The sequence below is a fragment of the Aspergillus lucknowensis genome (assembly GCF_044049455.1).
Source record: "Aspergillus lucknowensis strain CBS 449.75 chromosome Unknown BJX67scaffold_38, whole genome shotgun sequence".
In the NCBI taxonomy this organism is placed as follows: domain Eukaryota; kingdom Fungi; phylum Ascomycota; class Eurotiomycetes; order Eurotiales; family Aspergillaceae; genus Aspergillus; species Aspergillus lucknowensis.
This window is the reverse complement of record NW_027263582.1, coordinates 199,591-212,828: the sequence shown is the minus strand read 5'-3', so window position 1 is coordinate 212,828 and position 13,238 is coordinate 199,591. Positions and strand designations below refer to the sequence as shown.

Here is a 13,238-nt window from a genome sequence, read left to right as displayed (position 1 = left end):
TTTGTTCGAGGTTGTGCCTCTGGGTCTGGGTCTTAACTCTGAACTTCCAAGCTTGTCGGTTGCTGATGTTGAGAGGAGGGAAGCGGGAAGAGAAGGTGATGGATGATGCATGCGATGGACAAGCAGTCAGCACCTGAGCCTGTCCAAGGCTACTCTCCTCGCCCCCCCGCAAGGCACATGACGAGGGCGCCTGCTGGTGGGCGCAACAGGAGAGCTCTGATAAGCTGTCCAGTTCGGGAGCCGTCCTCTGCTTTCCATGCTTTTACAAATGCATGACTGAATTCTCGTCGGGGTTTTCACGTTTTCCAGGTTCTAGAGGACACAAGAAATATCTACAAATAGTCCGCCTCTCTTTTATGACCTGTCCCATCTATGCCGGGCAATCCGAGCACCGTAACCGCGGAAGACGAGGACATCCGTATCAAGCCAGGCACTTCAGCGTTGCCCAGCCAAGTGATAAGACACCGTTAAGTGGAAGGCGATCACAGCGAGCTCAACCATTCACTCTCACGTCATAGTCCGTTCCCATAGAAATTAGCGAAAATTGATATGATGCTGCTGAGAAGATGAACGGAATCTCCAATGAAACGTACAAAGCACGCTAGATGACTTGTCGATGTTGATGATAATGGCCACGCCATCTTCCATAGAAGAAGTCGTCAGATCCGTAAACGCCGCCCACAACCCCGCAGCCAACCTAACACGGAGGCTCAAGCAAAGAGGAGAAAAGGCAAAAAAGACAACTCCAAGGATGACCCGAGTGATGCTCATAGTCGAACATGTAGGTACGGAAACGAGGACGTGAAGATTATACAACGAATATTATGGGCAAGGCGGATCTATGGAGATGCCCATCCCCCAGCAACATCCACCCACTCCGCAAGACAGCTGCCTTGTTTGCCTTCAACATCCACAATATCTGTATCACACCTGCATCGGCAGCCCACACCGTTTTCCTTGACGGGGTCAGGAGTGGCCCAGTATTCATCCTCTTCAATGCGCTCCTTCTCATCCTCGGTAGTCGTTTCTAGGTATGGAATTCGTGGCAGCTGTCGAGCCGGGGCATTGGCAGGGCAATGTTGGATGGTGGTATGTCGGTAACCGAAGTCGCGGAAATAGTGAACGTCGCTAGGTGACAGAAGAATACCGGCAGCAAGGGAATGGATGGGTGCATCACCCCACTAGGATAACGTGAGCTTTCAAGGTGAGTAAACCGGAGACACAGACACTTACTCTTTCCATCCAGAACCCGCCGCTCCGATCCATCATCTCAAAGAATTCCTCATACTCTTTGCTCCGGAAGAAATCCAACCGCGCAATCTCGAAGTTACTCCAGAAATGGCACATGTTGTAGCTTTCCCCTTCCATGGTTTCGGGATCGATTTCATTCTTCTCGCCCGGCTCGGTGATAAGGATTTCCTCGGGGAGGTTCTCCTGTAGCTCGTCGTCTGGCTTCTGCTCCTCGAGGGGTTCTAAGAACATTTCCCACAACCCTTGAGATTTGATATTCTTCTTCCGCTTATACGCAGAAGCGTAGCGGAAGATATTGGGAACGGTCTCGCGGAGTTCCTTTACAGCAATCGTAAAGCCATAGGTTTTGTTGGCTTCGGCCATCTTGATAAAGGGATCACTGTTCCATTGTGAGTACAAGCAAGCCATAGCTGGAAATAATGCTTACTATGTGATGTCACAGAAGTACTTAATCTCGGGTTCAAGCCGCCAGTACCATTCGTATTTCAAGAGGAGAGGGTGCTTATAGAAAAACCTGACTGATAGTTAGCAACCATAGTGACATAATCGAATCGTGGTTGATCGTAACCCACCCAGAATAGAACCGACACATGTGATGGTAGCTCTCCATCCCTCCATACATAATCGCGGCATCTCCTTGTTTCCTGATGCCTTCTTTGGCAACCTCATGATCGACCCAACTTGGGAAACCCCACATTGTTTCATCGATCTTGCCAAACTCCACAGGCGCACTTGTATAATTCTTGACGGTATTGATGAATACATCATCGAAATCGGCATCGTTCAAGAACACATAAGGGTAGTGGTACCAACGGTTGAAGTGCCGTTCAATCGACTTGATCGACTGGATAACACCGTCTATTTCTTTGTTTCTAGCAAGCACAACGAAGGCCGCGTTTGCTCGGGGACCATCTGTTTTCTCGACTGGAAGGCAGCCTGTTGCGAAGACCTTGTCATATCTCTCACTTATCTTTCTGTAACACCGATCAGTTAGTCATACAAAGAATACCAGTTTCGGATTCCGGTTAGCAATGCGTACCTTATAGACGGCGGTGTCCCCGCAGGTATTAGAATGCCTCCAGGGGAGGCGGAATGTCGTACAAATAGCAGCAAAATGAGGACTATTACAATGCATGGGAATAATAAGACAAAGCCCAGAGGAATGGAAATAGAAGAGTTGCCCTTCAAGCGTATCCTGCGACTGAAAAATGCAAATCTGGGGAGTTTGCGTCCTTTTTCATAAGACGAGTCGTCGATGGGAAGACTCGGCGTTGAGGGCAACCATTTTCGAACCCGTTGAACGAGGCCCATGGGTGCGAGAATGCCCACGGTGCGTCCGCTCACGCGAGGCCGAAGTACCAATATCAGAAGCCAATCAACACGATGGGGCTCCTGCCCAGAGCTGGGAGCGCGTCAAAGTCACAACGCGGGCTATCGAGATTTTATTCCCCCAAGTCAAATCGGCCACACGCGAGCAACGGATTGGAACGCAATATTGGTAGCAAGCCGATCGATCGATGGAAACAGCGCACGTTGAGTACGGTTAGAGCCGAATAGAAGAGGCGGAAGGATTATGTGCGAGAAAAAAGCGATTAACGAGCGGCCGGAGGCAAGCCTCCTTTCTCTGCACTTTCCCTTCACTTGAGTGGACGGGGGTGGACGGGGAGTGCGTTGCTATCAACGCAGGAAATTCTAGTCCTGAGCAAAAAGGCCGACGAAGGTACAGATTTCGACCAGGTCATCAAACAGGATGAGAAGAGGGTAAAGTGAGGTCAAAGACCGAGAAGCTGTGGGAGACAGCCAACGAGATGAAGGCTCGAAGATGGTTTTGGGGATGGAAATGGGTGGTAGTTTCGCCAAGCGTAAGGAGGCGTCAGCAGCAAAGGGTGTGGTTACCGATGGTAACTTTGGTAAGTTAATCTCCCCAACCAGGAGAGGCGGCTCTCCCGCCTTGGTAATGGGTGGTACGCGATCTTTACTGTCTGCTGCTCAACTGACATGATTTAGAAGTTGACTTCATGACCTTGAATCCTGGATCATCGAGACCATAGCTGGTGGCAACAGATATCTCGAAACCAGCACTAAGGGAGCTTAACAACACGTTGCATCAGACTCAGAAACTGTTTCCGTCAATATTGCATGACTAGCGAGAAATCCAGCCAGCTTGACTGAGCATTCGCATGAATGAGTCGATGAGCAGCTCTTTCAGCGACTGCTTTGATTATCTCTCCTTTCAGCCGTCCGTCACATCTTCTCCGAAAGGGCAGCGACACGAATACCCAAACAGCTCGTCTGGGGTACCACCTGGCCTCATCCTGAGAGGCTAAAGTGGGAACCCCCTCATACAAACCACCAAGCAAAAGTACTTCAAATTCTTCTTGAGTTAGTGGTGCAAGATACTTTCTCGTTTATTGAAAGTAAACTATGATTTGGAGATATCGAGCCTCTGGGCTCGGAGCTGTTGCAGCGCGAGCCATGAGGCACATCGAGACTGACAGAATATTTTTGTTGCAGGAGCATCAGCTCCGCCTCTTCCTTTCCGGTTGTTGGCAGCGGAATGGCTGGGCTTCTCGTTTCTACTGCGTGACTCAAAGTTTCGAGTCATCTTGTTTTCCGACTCGATCTTCAATCTTGCAGGCTTCAAGTTGTTGTTGAGCCTGGACTCGGGCCGGCCACTGTGAGTGGCAGGGACTTCGCCTGTCTGGTATTGTCAGAGATAGTAATTTCCAGTGGTAAGAGCGGTACTAGCGGTAAGAACCGCAATGTTGGATTGAATCCACGTGACTAGATGCTGGCCGTTTCGTCTTCAAAAGATAAGAAGGCCAGCCGCTGTGCCGTCATATCTTGGCAAATATGTGTCTCTTTGCACCAAATCACCCGCCAATGGGGCCACTACAATATATCCATATTTCTCTGGGTCGCAAAGCTCTTGTCCTCATGCCACAAGCAGAAGGGCTTCGAATATGTAGGTACACGCCTCTTGCATAAATAGGTACCGATTGGGGGCCAAACCAAGAAATATGGACAGCAACTGTGGGCCACGTCAGGACTGCGCCATTGTGATCCAAAATAGTGAATCATAAGGCCAGAGGGTTTCTTACTAATGAAGGCACACACTACTTTCTGCTTTTCTCGATCAAGCGCCGAAATGGCCAGAATCACGGCAGCACACCCTTGTGGACTCAACTGGGCGACTAAGAGAACCCTGAAGGATCGTCGTTTCCCGTCTCGACTTCGGTAGGAAGATAATTCCTCATCTCTCCGTGTTCCACGCGGTAGACGCCCCGGGTTCGCTGAGCTATACAGTTCTCCGTGCCGTCCGTTCGAACTAGTCGTTTCCAGACCAGGGATCTATAGTGTATCAAGATCTGATCGCACGGGCAAAGCGCTATCAACAGATTATTGGTGCCGGGAATCACCTATCACGGCCGATTGAGGGGCACTAGCCCACCGCTTTGTACTTACGCGATGATCTTTCTACCTGGAACTGCGTTCTGGCGCGGAGGCCGGTTAGGGCTGGAGGACGAGTTGGGCATACGCGCTAACTTATGTCAGATGCCTGGGCCAGGTGATTTGTCCTTAGTTTATATCCGACTGGTGTGAGGAAATCGCGAAATTAGTGTTCATATCACGTAGATACGTCTCCCATTGCTGAAGCAGATCGCAACTGGTTGATATACATATGCGTACAGTCGACTGAGAAAGCTCAACCTGTCCTTTCCAGTACAAGGGTTCCTCAGCCGCAAGGTAGTTCCTTGAATTTCTTAAGGCTTGCGTATTCGAGTGTCCCGACTCCCTTCCCACAAACCCCTCGTTAGGAGATATTTGAGATCACGGAAACTGTGAATTGGTTATTCGCCAATAGTTGGTATGGAGTTCCACTGCAGGCATCTATCCAAACGCCGCGGCGGACAATTTGTACGAACGCGCTAAGACCCTCGAAGGAAGTGTCTCTTTGCTGATAATACGAGCCTTACCTGCTTCCCTTGGAGCCGGGAGCGGGAGCAACGAGCACATCAGCCTGGCTTCGATCATCGCGACCAATTCCATCTTCCCCTCTTTCTAAGAATCTAATTCCTCAGCCCTGTCTTTATACTCGAACTTGAGGATGGAATACAACGACCCTTTCAGACGTCTCAGCTTCGAATGTGCCGGCAATATCTTGCTGTACTTGGATCTCCGGAGTTTGGCCCACTGCGAGCAAGTGAGTCGGGGATGGAGGGACTTCGTGCGAGCCTGGATCGTTTCCTCCGGCTTTCGTGTCAACTATCCTGGCCTCTGGCAAGGGAAGACAGCTGGAGACCCGACTCACGCTGTGAAAAAGTTCAAAGAACTCGGTAAGCCCGTTTTACAAGAGCGACATAGCCAGCCAATACTGACCACGAGATAGCCGCACCGAATTATAATTTTACCTCTGGAAAGGCAACGAGTGTCCGCAGGTATGAGTTCGATTTCCGGGGCTTTGCTCTAGCTGGGGATTTTGCGGTGTGGGTGGCCAAGAGGGAATTCTTTTGGCAACGCCTTACGGTTAAAGAGGATGGATTGCTTTATCCTGCGCAGAAGCTGGATCTTATTATTCCTTACGACTACCTTGGCCTCCTCCTAGTGAATGACGAGGGTTACATGCTTGTTGTATCCGAGATGAAAGGGCCATGGATAAGAGGGCCAGGGAGATTCAGCCACCAGTCAACGTTAACAAGGTACTAACCTGATACCCATCGACCATAAATCCCGTGGTAGTGCTGATCGATAAACCCTAGGGTCGATGTCGTCTCACTAGAATCGGGAGAGAAGCTATATAGCTCTGACCAGTCGCGCTTAGAACCAATGGGCGAAATACTAGCATTGGGAAAAGAGAGGATATATTCGACGATTGAAGGTGGCGTATACGCAAGTCTGGTTGCACACGATCTAAAGTCAGGTACCCGGCTTTATGAAGTTCAGACTGGAGAACAGAGGTTCTCCACCCAAAACAGGGTTGGAAATATGAAAAGCAAACCCACACTCCTACAGGCAGGGGGCCGCGAGGTCCTCGCATGCTTTCTGCATCCATCCTCGAACGACCTTCCTACGCGGGCCCACATTTTTTTTTTCAATGGTGAGGATGGACAGCTTATGCAGAAGATCGAAACCAGCTTCTGGTTGGATGTGTACACAATGATAGCGGCAAGCCGAGAGGAGTTTGCTGTACTCAGCCACGAGGACCATGAAGGGAGGAATATCAAGGTCCAGAAATTCTCCCAAAATGCCAACGGGGGGTTCTACGAGAGTTGCACAGAAGTCGTCACTGTGATGGGACCCGCACCAGATCTCAAGAATATCGCTATTGACCCGTTCAGATATTTCGGTCTCGGTCTCAAAAAAACACGTTGGCTGCCTGTGGTATGGTCGTTGAGAGAAACGGACTCCCTCAGCCGCCAGAGTGGTCACAAGGTTATGGTTCTCAAGGGTGCAGGCGGCTTGGAGGCAATGGTGGATAGAGTCTGGGCTGGCGGGGAGGACCAGCAAGAGATCACCCTTCCCCCAAAATACAGCCATCACAAGTCGCGTCGCCTGTTCATTCCGACCCAAGATGACAGCCAGTTTCGGATTTCTTTAGGGGACGGCAACAGGCTGCTCCTTCACACTCACCAAAGCTACTACTTCGACCCACAGTATGCGGTTTATCTTTTTGACTTTGGGCTCCGGGTTCGAAAGAAAAGTTGAAGTTGAACTGGGCAGTTCACTCAGGGAGGTATTCGGCCTTTGCTCTGTCAAGTCTAGCCTCGGGGGCTAAAAGAGACTAAATCAAATTAAGTCGAGACTGGAGACCCTGAGAGGCTGAGAGGGGAAGGGCCGAAAAAAAACGCTTCCTTTTGGGATTCAAGAATAATTATGATGCTTGTCTGCAACATTTCGAAAGTTCGAGGGTCGACCTCCCCAGAGGGACCCATTCCTCCCAGAGGCTCCCTCTGTCACGTGCTGTCCCTCCGTACTTTCTGTTTGGAGGGTCAGAACGTGGGCCTTGCTCCAATGATCGACACCTGCAAAAGTGGGCGCCAACTCTTCGCCGAGACTCGGGACTCAGGAGTGGCCATCACTCACCAGCTTCTTCTTTCCACACGCCCTCCGTCTCTTCTCTCTCCATACATTGTTCCTGTCAGCCAGAAGCGTTTTTTTAAGGTTCTGCCTGCCAGCCTCGCAAGTTGTCCCGGCCACCATTTGCTATTTATGGAGGTCCGTTTCCAATACTCTCCTGTTCGCTCAAATGCGTGCCTGTGCAATGCACGCTTGGGAATGTATTAGCTCCAGCTCTCTCCCACCTCGTCCTCTGGTCGTCGAACGATTTTCCCCGTAATCCGAACGAAGGACAACATAGAGCACAGTTCCGTCCGTATACCATGAATCAAACGCTCCCTGCCCCGAGTCCGTTGGTTCTTGAGGGCCACGCCAGTACCCCCGCGATTCAGCTCCCCGATGGCACAGTGCAGCAGCCCTTTCTTACACCCACTCAACACCCTGCTGCTTTTCGCAACGGTCATGTTAATCTAGATACCTTTTCCCCAGTCAATGAAAATGGAAGCTTTGAGTTCGACCGAGTTCTGAAATCCAAGAAAGTCAATCGTCGTGTGAAGCCAAAACATGTTCGTCTCCTTGCTCGCTGGACGCCGGCACTTCATCCAGGATCCGTACTAATTGTTATGGAACAGGTATTTAGAGCCTTCTGGAAACCTGCGTACATTGTTCTTCGGCCCAATTTGTTGTCAGTCTATGAAGACGAAGAAGCAACCCGATTACGAGCGTCCATATCACTATCCGAGGTCACGGCTGTCGCTCCCATAAAATCACCCCGTTCATCGCGCCAAAATGTCTTCGCCATTTTCACTGCGTCAAAGAACTATCGTTTTCAGGCGTTGTCGGACAAAGATATGGAGGACTGGATTGAACGGATACGGGCTGAAAGTCGTCTGATTGAGGATGAGGAGGCTCTTTTTGCATTGTCCAAAAAGCGTGACTCGATAGCCACAAATAGGCAGCGCATTTATGACACTACGGACCACTCGGATACCGAATACCGGGAAAGGGCGAGCTCCCCTGAATTTAGTCGGGATCTGTCTTCCAGTCATCGAACAAGGCGACTTGTCACTCCCCATGATTACTCGGGAAATGATATAACATCTTATTCTGAATGGTCAGATGGGCCCGGGAGTAACGCGAGCGTACAATCTAAGTCAAGACCCTCAATACCAGACTTGTCGTCGTCCGCCCCAGCAATTCAACAATCCGGGATTCCGCGCGAAGCGAGTAAGAATTATGAACTAGCGGCCGTCTGGGACCCAGAAAGGGTTGTCTGTAGTGGTTATCTGCAGTGTCTCAGGATAAAAGGAGGCGTGCGACACTGGAAACGTCTGTGGGTAGTGCTCCGAGCGAAAAACCTTGCGTTTTACAAGAATGAACAGGTATGGCCCAAGTCAACCATCCCTAAGTCTCTGTAAACACTTCCTAACATGACGAAGGAATACTCCGCTGTTAAAATCATCCCCATGGAGCAGATCCTCGACGCCGCAGAGGTCGACCCCATCTCTCGCACGAAGAAATTCTGCCTTCAAATCATCGCAGAAGAAAAGATATACCGACTTTGCACACCGGATGAAGAATCCCTTGCTAAATGGCTAGGCGCTCTAAAAAGTATCCTTGTTGTGCGCAAGAAAATGGAGAATCCACCAGGATCATTATAATACCCACCCAATTTCATCGAACTCGCAACACACTTGCCCTCCCAGACTCTCACTTTCATTATATCTCCCACCTTCATTCGTAATCTCGTTGAAGTCTCGATAAGCCTCACCTCCCTTATTACCTTACATCTTTCCTCCCTCTGATATACGCATACCCGGCAGTCTTGGTGTTATAGCTTCCAACTTTTGCTCCTGAGCTCCTTTGGTGCGCCGATATGATCGGCTACTCCCTACTGGCTACAGGTAGCCATTGTACTAATATAATGTCCCGCGTTCTTTCTTTAGGCGTGTATAATGCCCTCTTTCCTTCTATTTCTCCCTTGGCTTCTTTCTCTTCTCGATCATATCCTGGCGTCAGGAACGGCGAGTGTGCGCCCGAGCTTCATGTCTATTTTATTTTAGTTTCTTTCTGTTCTTATTAGGTACTACCCTGTACCGTAATATGGCACCTCTCTTGGATTCCCTTTAATACCCATCGCGCAGCGGCATTGCTCAAGTTCAGATTGTATATATATCGATAGAACACTTATTTTGGTGCCTCTTCTTGATGTCGAAAAATCACATAGAGTAGTGAAGTGTGATCTCTAATCTGCAAACCCAATGAGAAAAACATATTGAAGAAACAAAAAGAAAAAACCACGAGCCTGATTCATGAAGAAGTATGCAAACGCTCCCAATCAATCAATCAATCCTTTCCTCTGACGTAACAGCATCATATCTCCCCCTCCCTTCTGCCCCCTCGCCTACCCCCGTCTCCTGACTTTCATGGTTAACGACCAGAAATGAGAGGAAGACAACTGTGGCTCCGACCCAGTATAGAGGTGTCGCGTATTGACCCTGCAGGAAGATCTGACCGACGAGCGAGAGTGGAATTGTTAAGCTTAACCCGACTGTGACGACGAGCGGGGAGGTCAGGAGCATCGCGTAGGCCCAGCAGATATCTGATAAAAGGGAGGAGACGGAGTTTACCTGGTAACCGTTAGGTGGGATGAAGAGGGACACCAGAGGGTTAAGTGATGGGAAGAGAAGGAGGAGAGGAGGCATACAAGGATAATAGTCCAGACTCGACTCGTATCGGGTAACGCGAAAGTTTCAACGCCGGTTAGGTGCAGTATTATGAAACCTGGCCAGAGCAGGAACATATTGAAGAAGCCGACGAGGCCGAAAAAGAGCTGCATGTTGACGTGGGACTCGTCGCCGACTTGTCGTTTGAGAACGATTGTGTAGACTCCGTACATGACTGCGCTGAAGGCGGCCATGGCGTCGCCTAGGGCGATCTCGCCGGGCGTTTTGGGAGGGAATGTGCTGCCGCTACCGTCATTCGAAGGGGAGGGAGTGTTATCGGTCGTAGAGAGGTCGACGCGGGATATGAGAAAGATTCCTATGAGGGAGGCAATGACGCCCGCCAGCTTGCGGACGGTGAAATTCTCGACTCCCATCACGGCCCCCAATATCAAGGTCCATACGCCTGGAGAGAAAGTCAGCCGCACTTTCGATTCGCCCCGAATTGGCAAGAGGACCGCGCACCACTCGTAGACGTCAAAATGGTCGTGCTGCCTACAGTTGTAAACTGGAGACAAGCCATCGAGAAATAGTTTGCCTACCGCACCGCACCACAATTGGTTAATGCGTATTCGACCGGCTTTCTTTTGCACCTGTATCACTTACAGTAAACTATCATGACATCAGCCAGTGCGGACTATCCTGAAAACCATAACTTGAAAACTCACCCACAACAGACAAAAGTGAAAGCTCAGCTTCGCTGTCGCCTTCAACCCCAGCTTATGGTCCTCATGGCCTTTCCTAAAACTCTCTGAGTTTGAAGCGTTCCATCTCTCATGATCTTCGTGTGCAGCACCAGCAGCTCCGTGGCCGAGTATACGCTCAGACTCAGCATCCGAGTAATGTGAGTCAAGCCGCTGCAATAGGTTTTCGAACGACTGGACCTGGTATAGTTTCCCCGCCCGAAAGAGGGCCCAGACCCGGGTAAAGACTATCGTAAAGAGGGGAAGGATGAAGATCGAGGTGTTAAGATAGGTCACGAAGAATGGCTTGGAGTACGTATCGTCCGCGAAGATAGTCTAGTCACAAGGATTCGTTAGAAGATCTTCGAGTTCCTTGCAGTGTAAAATGGGACTTCTTGAGTAAAACGACCTACACTGGCCAGAAAGTTCGACGCCGTCCACAGGAACACAACGACGAGGAGCAGAGAGATTCCGAGAGTCCTCCTGGCAGCTCCGGCAAGGGCGAAACCTCTTGCGCTCGATGAGGTCTCCATCAGGGCATCCTTATACAATCAGCTTCGGAGAACCGTCGAACGAGGGCTTTAAAGAGCGTATTGGGGATTGTCGTGCGGGTGATGGCGTTATCGGCTGCAGGCGTGACGATCAAGTGCTGCACATTCGAGGTACACGGATGCGGCGCATGATATCAACGTCTTAAGGGAACGACTGCGGAATGCATAGTAGCAGCTGAATCCCTATGTTATTGAGAGTGAGCCGTCGACCGGGGTCTGGATTTGGGGTCGGTTGGGAAGTCCACCGATGGACAACTGTCACGGAGATCACGAGGGCCCGGGGAGCACGACGCCAAAACACCAAAACTTCCCCGACGGACTAATTTGGAGAGCAACTTCCTCGAGATATTAGTATTTACAATTGGACATTATATTATATCTCCGTAGTAGGGCCTGAAGGCGAGGACGCTCGGAACAGGTCCACTACCCTAGATGTGCCTTGGTGTTTGCAGTAGAGCAATATATTCCAGACTCCTAGGAAACTCATAAAAACTCAGAATTATGCCCTCGAAAGACAAGCAGCAGTAGTAACAAGGAAGCAAATCGGAAAGATATCTTGATGCGAACAAGCACAAGCGGGAAGAAAGACGCGCATGTGTTACACGAGAAACGCCCAAGTAGGATATATAAGATTGACGCTCAAGGATAGAAATCACATTCCAAGCTTTCGAACGGAATGGGGAGAGCAGATCTCTAAAAAGGAGGCAGAGGTGGGTCAAGTCTTGCCCATAACTAAAAATTTATTGAAATCAAGCACGGTGGTAGGGTATCAGCAGGCGCATCCGTCACGTTCGGCGTTATCATGGATGTTGATCGGGTTGTATTCACCGCTGAATTCTTCCGTTTCTTCCTGGGCGAGAGCGCTTCGGGCGATGACTAGTGAACTTGTCAGCTACGATCGGTGGTCGCGGATTCTTTGGGAATAGGGTACCTTCAAAGGCCTGTTCAACGTTGACGGCTTCCTTAGCACTGGTTTCAAAGTATGGGATGTTCCCCTTCGACTGGCAGAATGTCATAGCTCGCTTAGAAGAAATCATTCGCTTGCTCTCTTCAACATCGATTTTATTTCCAATAACGACCTGTTGGGAATAATTAGCTGGGCTCATGGCCAGACCGAGAATACATCTACTGACGAATGGGAAGCTCTCCGGGTCGCGGGGGCTAGCTTGGATGAGAAATTCGTCGCGCCAGCTGTCAAGCGCTTCGAAACTCTTGGAGTTGTTCACATCATAGACAAGGACACAGCAGTCGGCTCCTCGGTAAAATGCAACGCCCAAAGACTGGAAACGTTCTTGCCCGGCGGTATCCCAGATCTGCTCAGGAAAGGTTAATTTATGCTGGTCGAAATGGGTCTGCGGGGAGACATGCCTGCATCGTTACGAGTCGGTCATCGACCAGAACTTCCTTGTTCAGGAAATCTGCGCCTATTGTGGCCTTGTAGCTTGCGCTGAACTTCTTGTTGACCTGGTTGGGAACCGGTGTTAGCGGAGACGGTGACAATAAAGACCCGGCTGGCGCCATGAAGGCTACGAACATATTGGTTCATTAAACTCGTTTTCCCGACGCCGCTATCTCCTAGAATAATCACCTTGAGAGGTATGGCGTTAGTCGGAGTCAACTGAAAACGTTGCCGCCAGGGCGGGAGAGTGTACCTTCAACAAGACCTTCTTGCGTGACGACATAGCTGTGGCTGCGCAGTAGATGAGCGGCGTGAGGTGAGAAAGTCCCAAGGGATTGGCCCAGATATCGAAGTAAGTTCTCAGTTAGCACTCTACCATAGAATAGAACGTGAAAATGGACGAAAGTTATCTGTCGAGTGAACTTGGGGTTGGATGGTGAGGAGTAGTTGGGGGGGTCGTGCTTTGCTCCGCAGCGGTTCGATGATGCATGACCCTGAGCAGCGGGCGGTGGAAGGGGCGGTGTGGCCGCAGCCTCCGATATTGGGGGTGCCAAAGGCGGGGTCAACAACAGCA

At 50.2% G+C, this 13,238-nt stretch overlaps 5 protein-coding genes across 5 annotated transcripts; 2 read left to right on the top strand and 3 right to left on the bottom strand.

Annotated features, from left to right (window-relative positions):
- Positions 1-475: 475 nt before the first annotated feature.
- BJX67DRAFT_202465 (glycosyltransferase family 15 protein) lies at positions 476-2,817 on the bottom strand. The gene is made up of 5 exons (XM_071025478.1): positions 2,291-2,817; positions 1,824-2,225; positions 1,679-1,765; positions 1,234-1,630; positions 476-1,181 (listed from the first exon to the last, which is right to left on the bottom strand). The coding sequence occupies exons 1-5, from the start codon at positions 2,560-2,562 to the stop codon at positions 840-842; spliced, it is 1,500 nt and encodes a 499-aa protein (XP_070883692.1). The 5' UTR covers positions 2,563-2,817; the 3' UTR covers positions 476-839.
- Positions 2,818-5,359: 2,542 nt separating this feature from the next.
- BJX67DRAFT_383553 (F-box protein) lies at positions 5,360-6,957 on the top strand (the record flags this gene model as incomplete). Its single annotated transcript, XM_071033481.1, has 3 exons — positions 5,360-5,588; positions 5,642-5,951; positions 6,012-6,957. The coding sequence occupies 3 exons, from the start codon at positions 5,360-5,362 to the stop codon at positions 6,955-6,957; spliced, it is 1,485 nt and encodes a 494-aa protein (XP_070883691.1).
- Positions 6,958-7,129: 172 nt separating this feature from the next.
- BJX67DRAFT_202544 (PH domain-containing protein) lies at positions 7,130-9,697 on the top strand. The gene is made up of 3 exons (XM_071025479.1): positions 7,130-7,874; positions 7,941-8,690; positions 8,748-9,697. Exons 1-3 carry the CDS (start codon positions 7,632-7,634, stop codon positions 8,967-8,969), a joined length of 1,215 nt encoding a protein of 404 aa, XP_070883690.1. The 5' UTR covers positions 7,130-7,631; the 3' UTR covers positions 8,970-9,697.
- A 3-nt stretch (positions 9,698-9,700) lies between these two features.
- BJX67DRAFT_360653 (uncharacterized protein) lies at positions 9,701-11,567 on the bottom strand. The gene is made up of 5 exons (XM_071029792.1): positions 11,128-11,567; positions 10,700-11,050; positions 10,638-10,643; positions 10,497-10,569; positions 9,701-10,437 (listed from the first exon to the last, which is right to left on the bottom strand). Exons 1-5 carry the CDS (start codon positions 11,245-11,247, stop codon positions 9,935-9,937), a joined length of 1,053 nt encoding a protein of 350 aa, XP_070883689.1. The 5' UTR covers positions 11,248-11,567; the 3' UTR covers positions 9,701-9,934.
- A 79-nt stretch (positions 11,568-11,646) lies between these two features.
- On the bottom strand, positions 11,647-13,112 carry rab7 (Rab family GTPase YPT7). Its single transcript, XM_071029791.1, has 6 exons — positions 12,918-13,112; positions 12,800-12,853; positions 12,634-12,729; positions 12,399-12,578; positions 12,197-12,344; positions 11,647-12,141 (listed from the first exon to the last, which is right to left on the bottom strand). The coding sequence occupies exons 1-6, from the start codon at positions 12,945-12,947 to the stop codon at positions 12,035-12,037; spliced, it is 615 nt and encodes a 204-aa protein (XP_070883688.1). The 5' UTR covers positions 12,948-13,112; the 3' UTR covers positions 11,647-12,034.
- Positions 13,113-13,238: the final 126 nt, after the last annotated feature.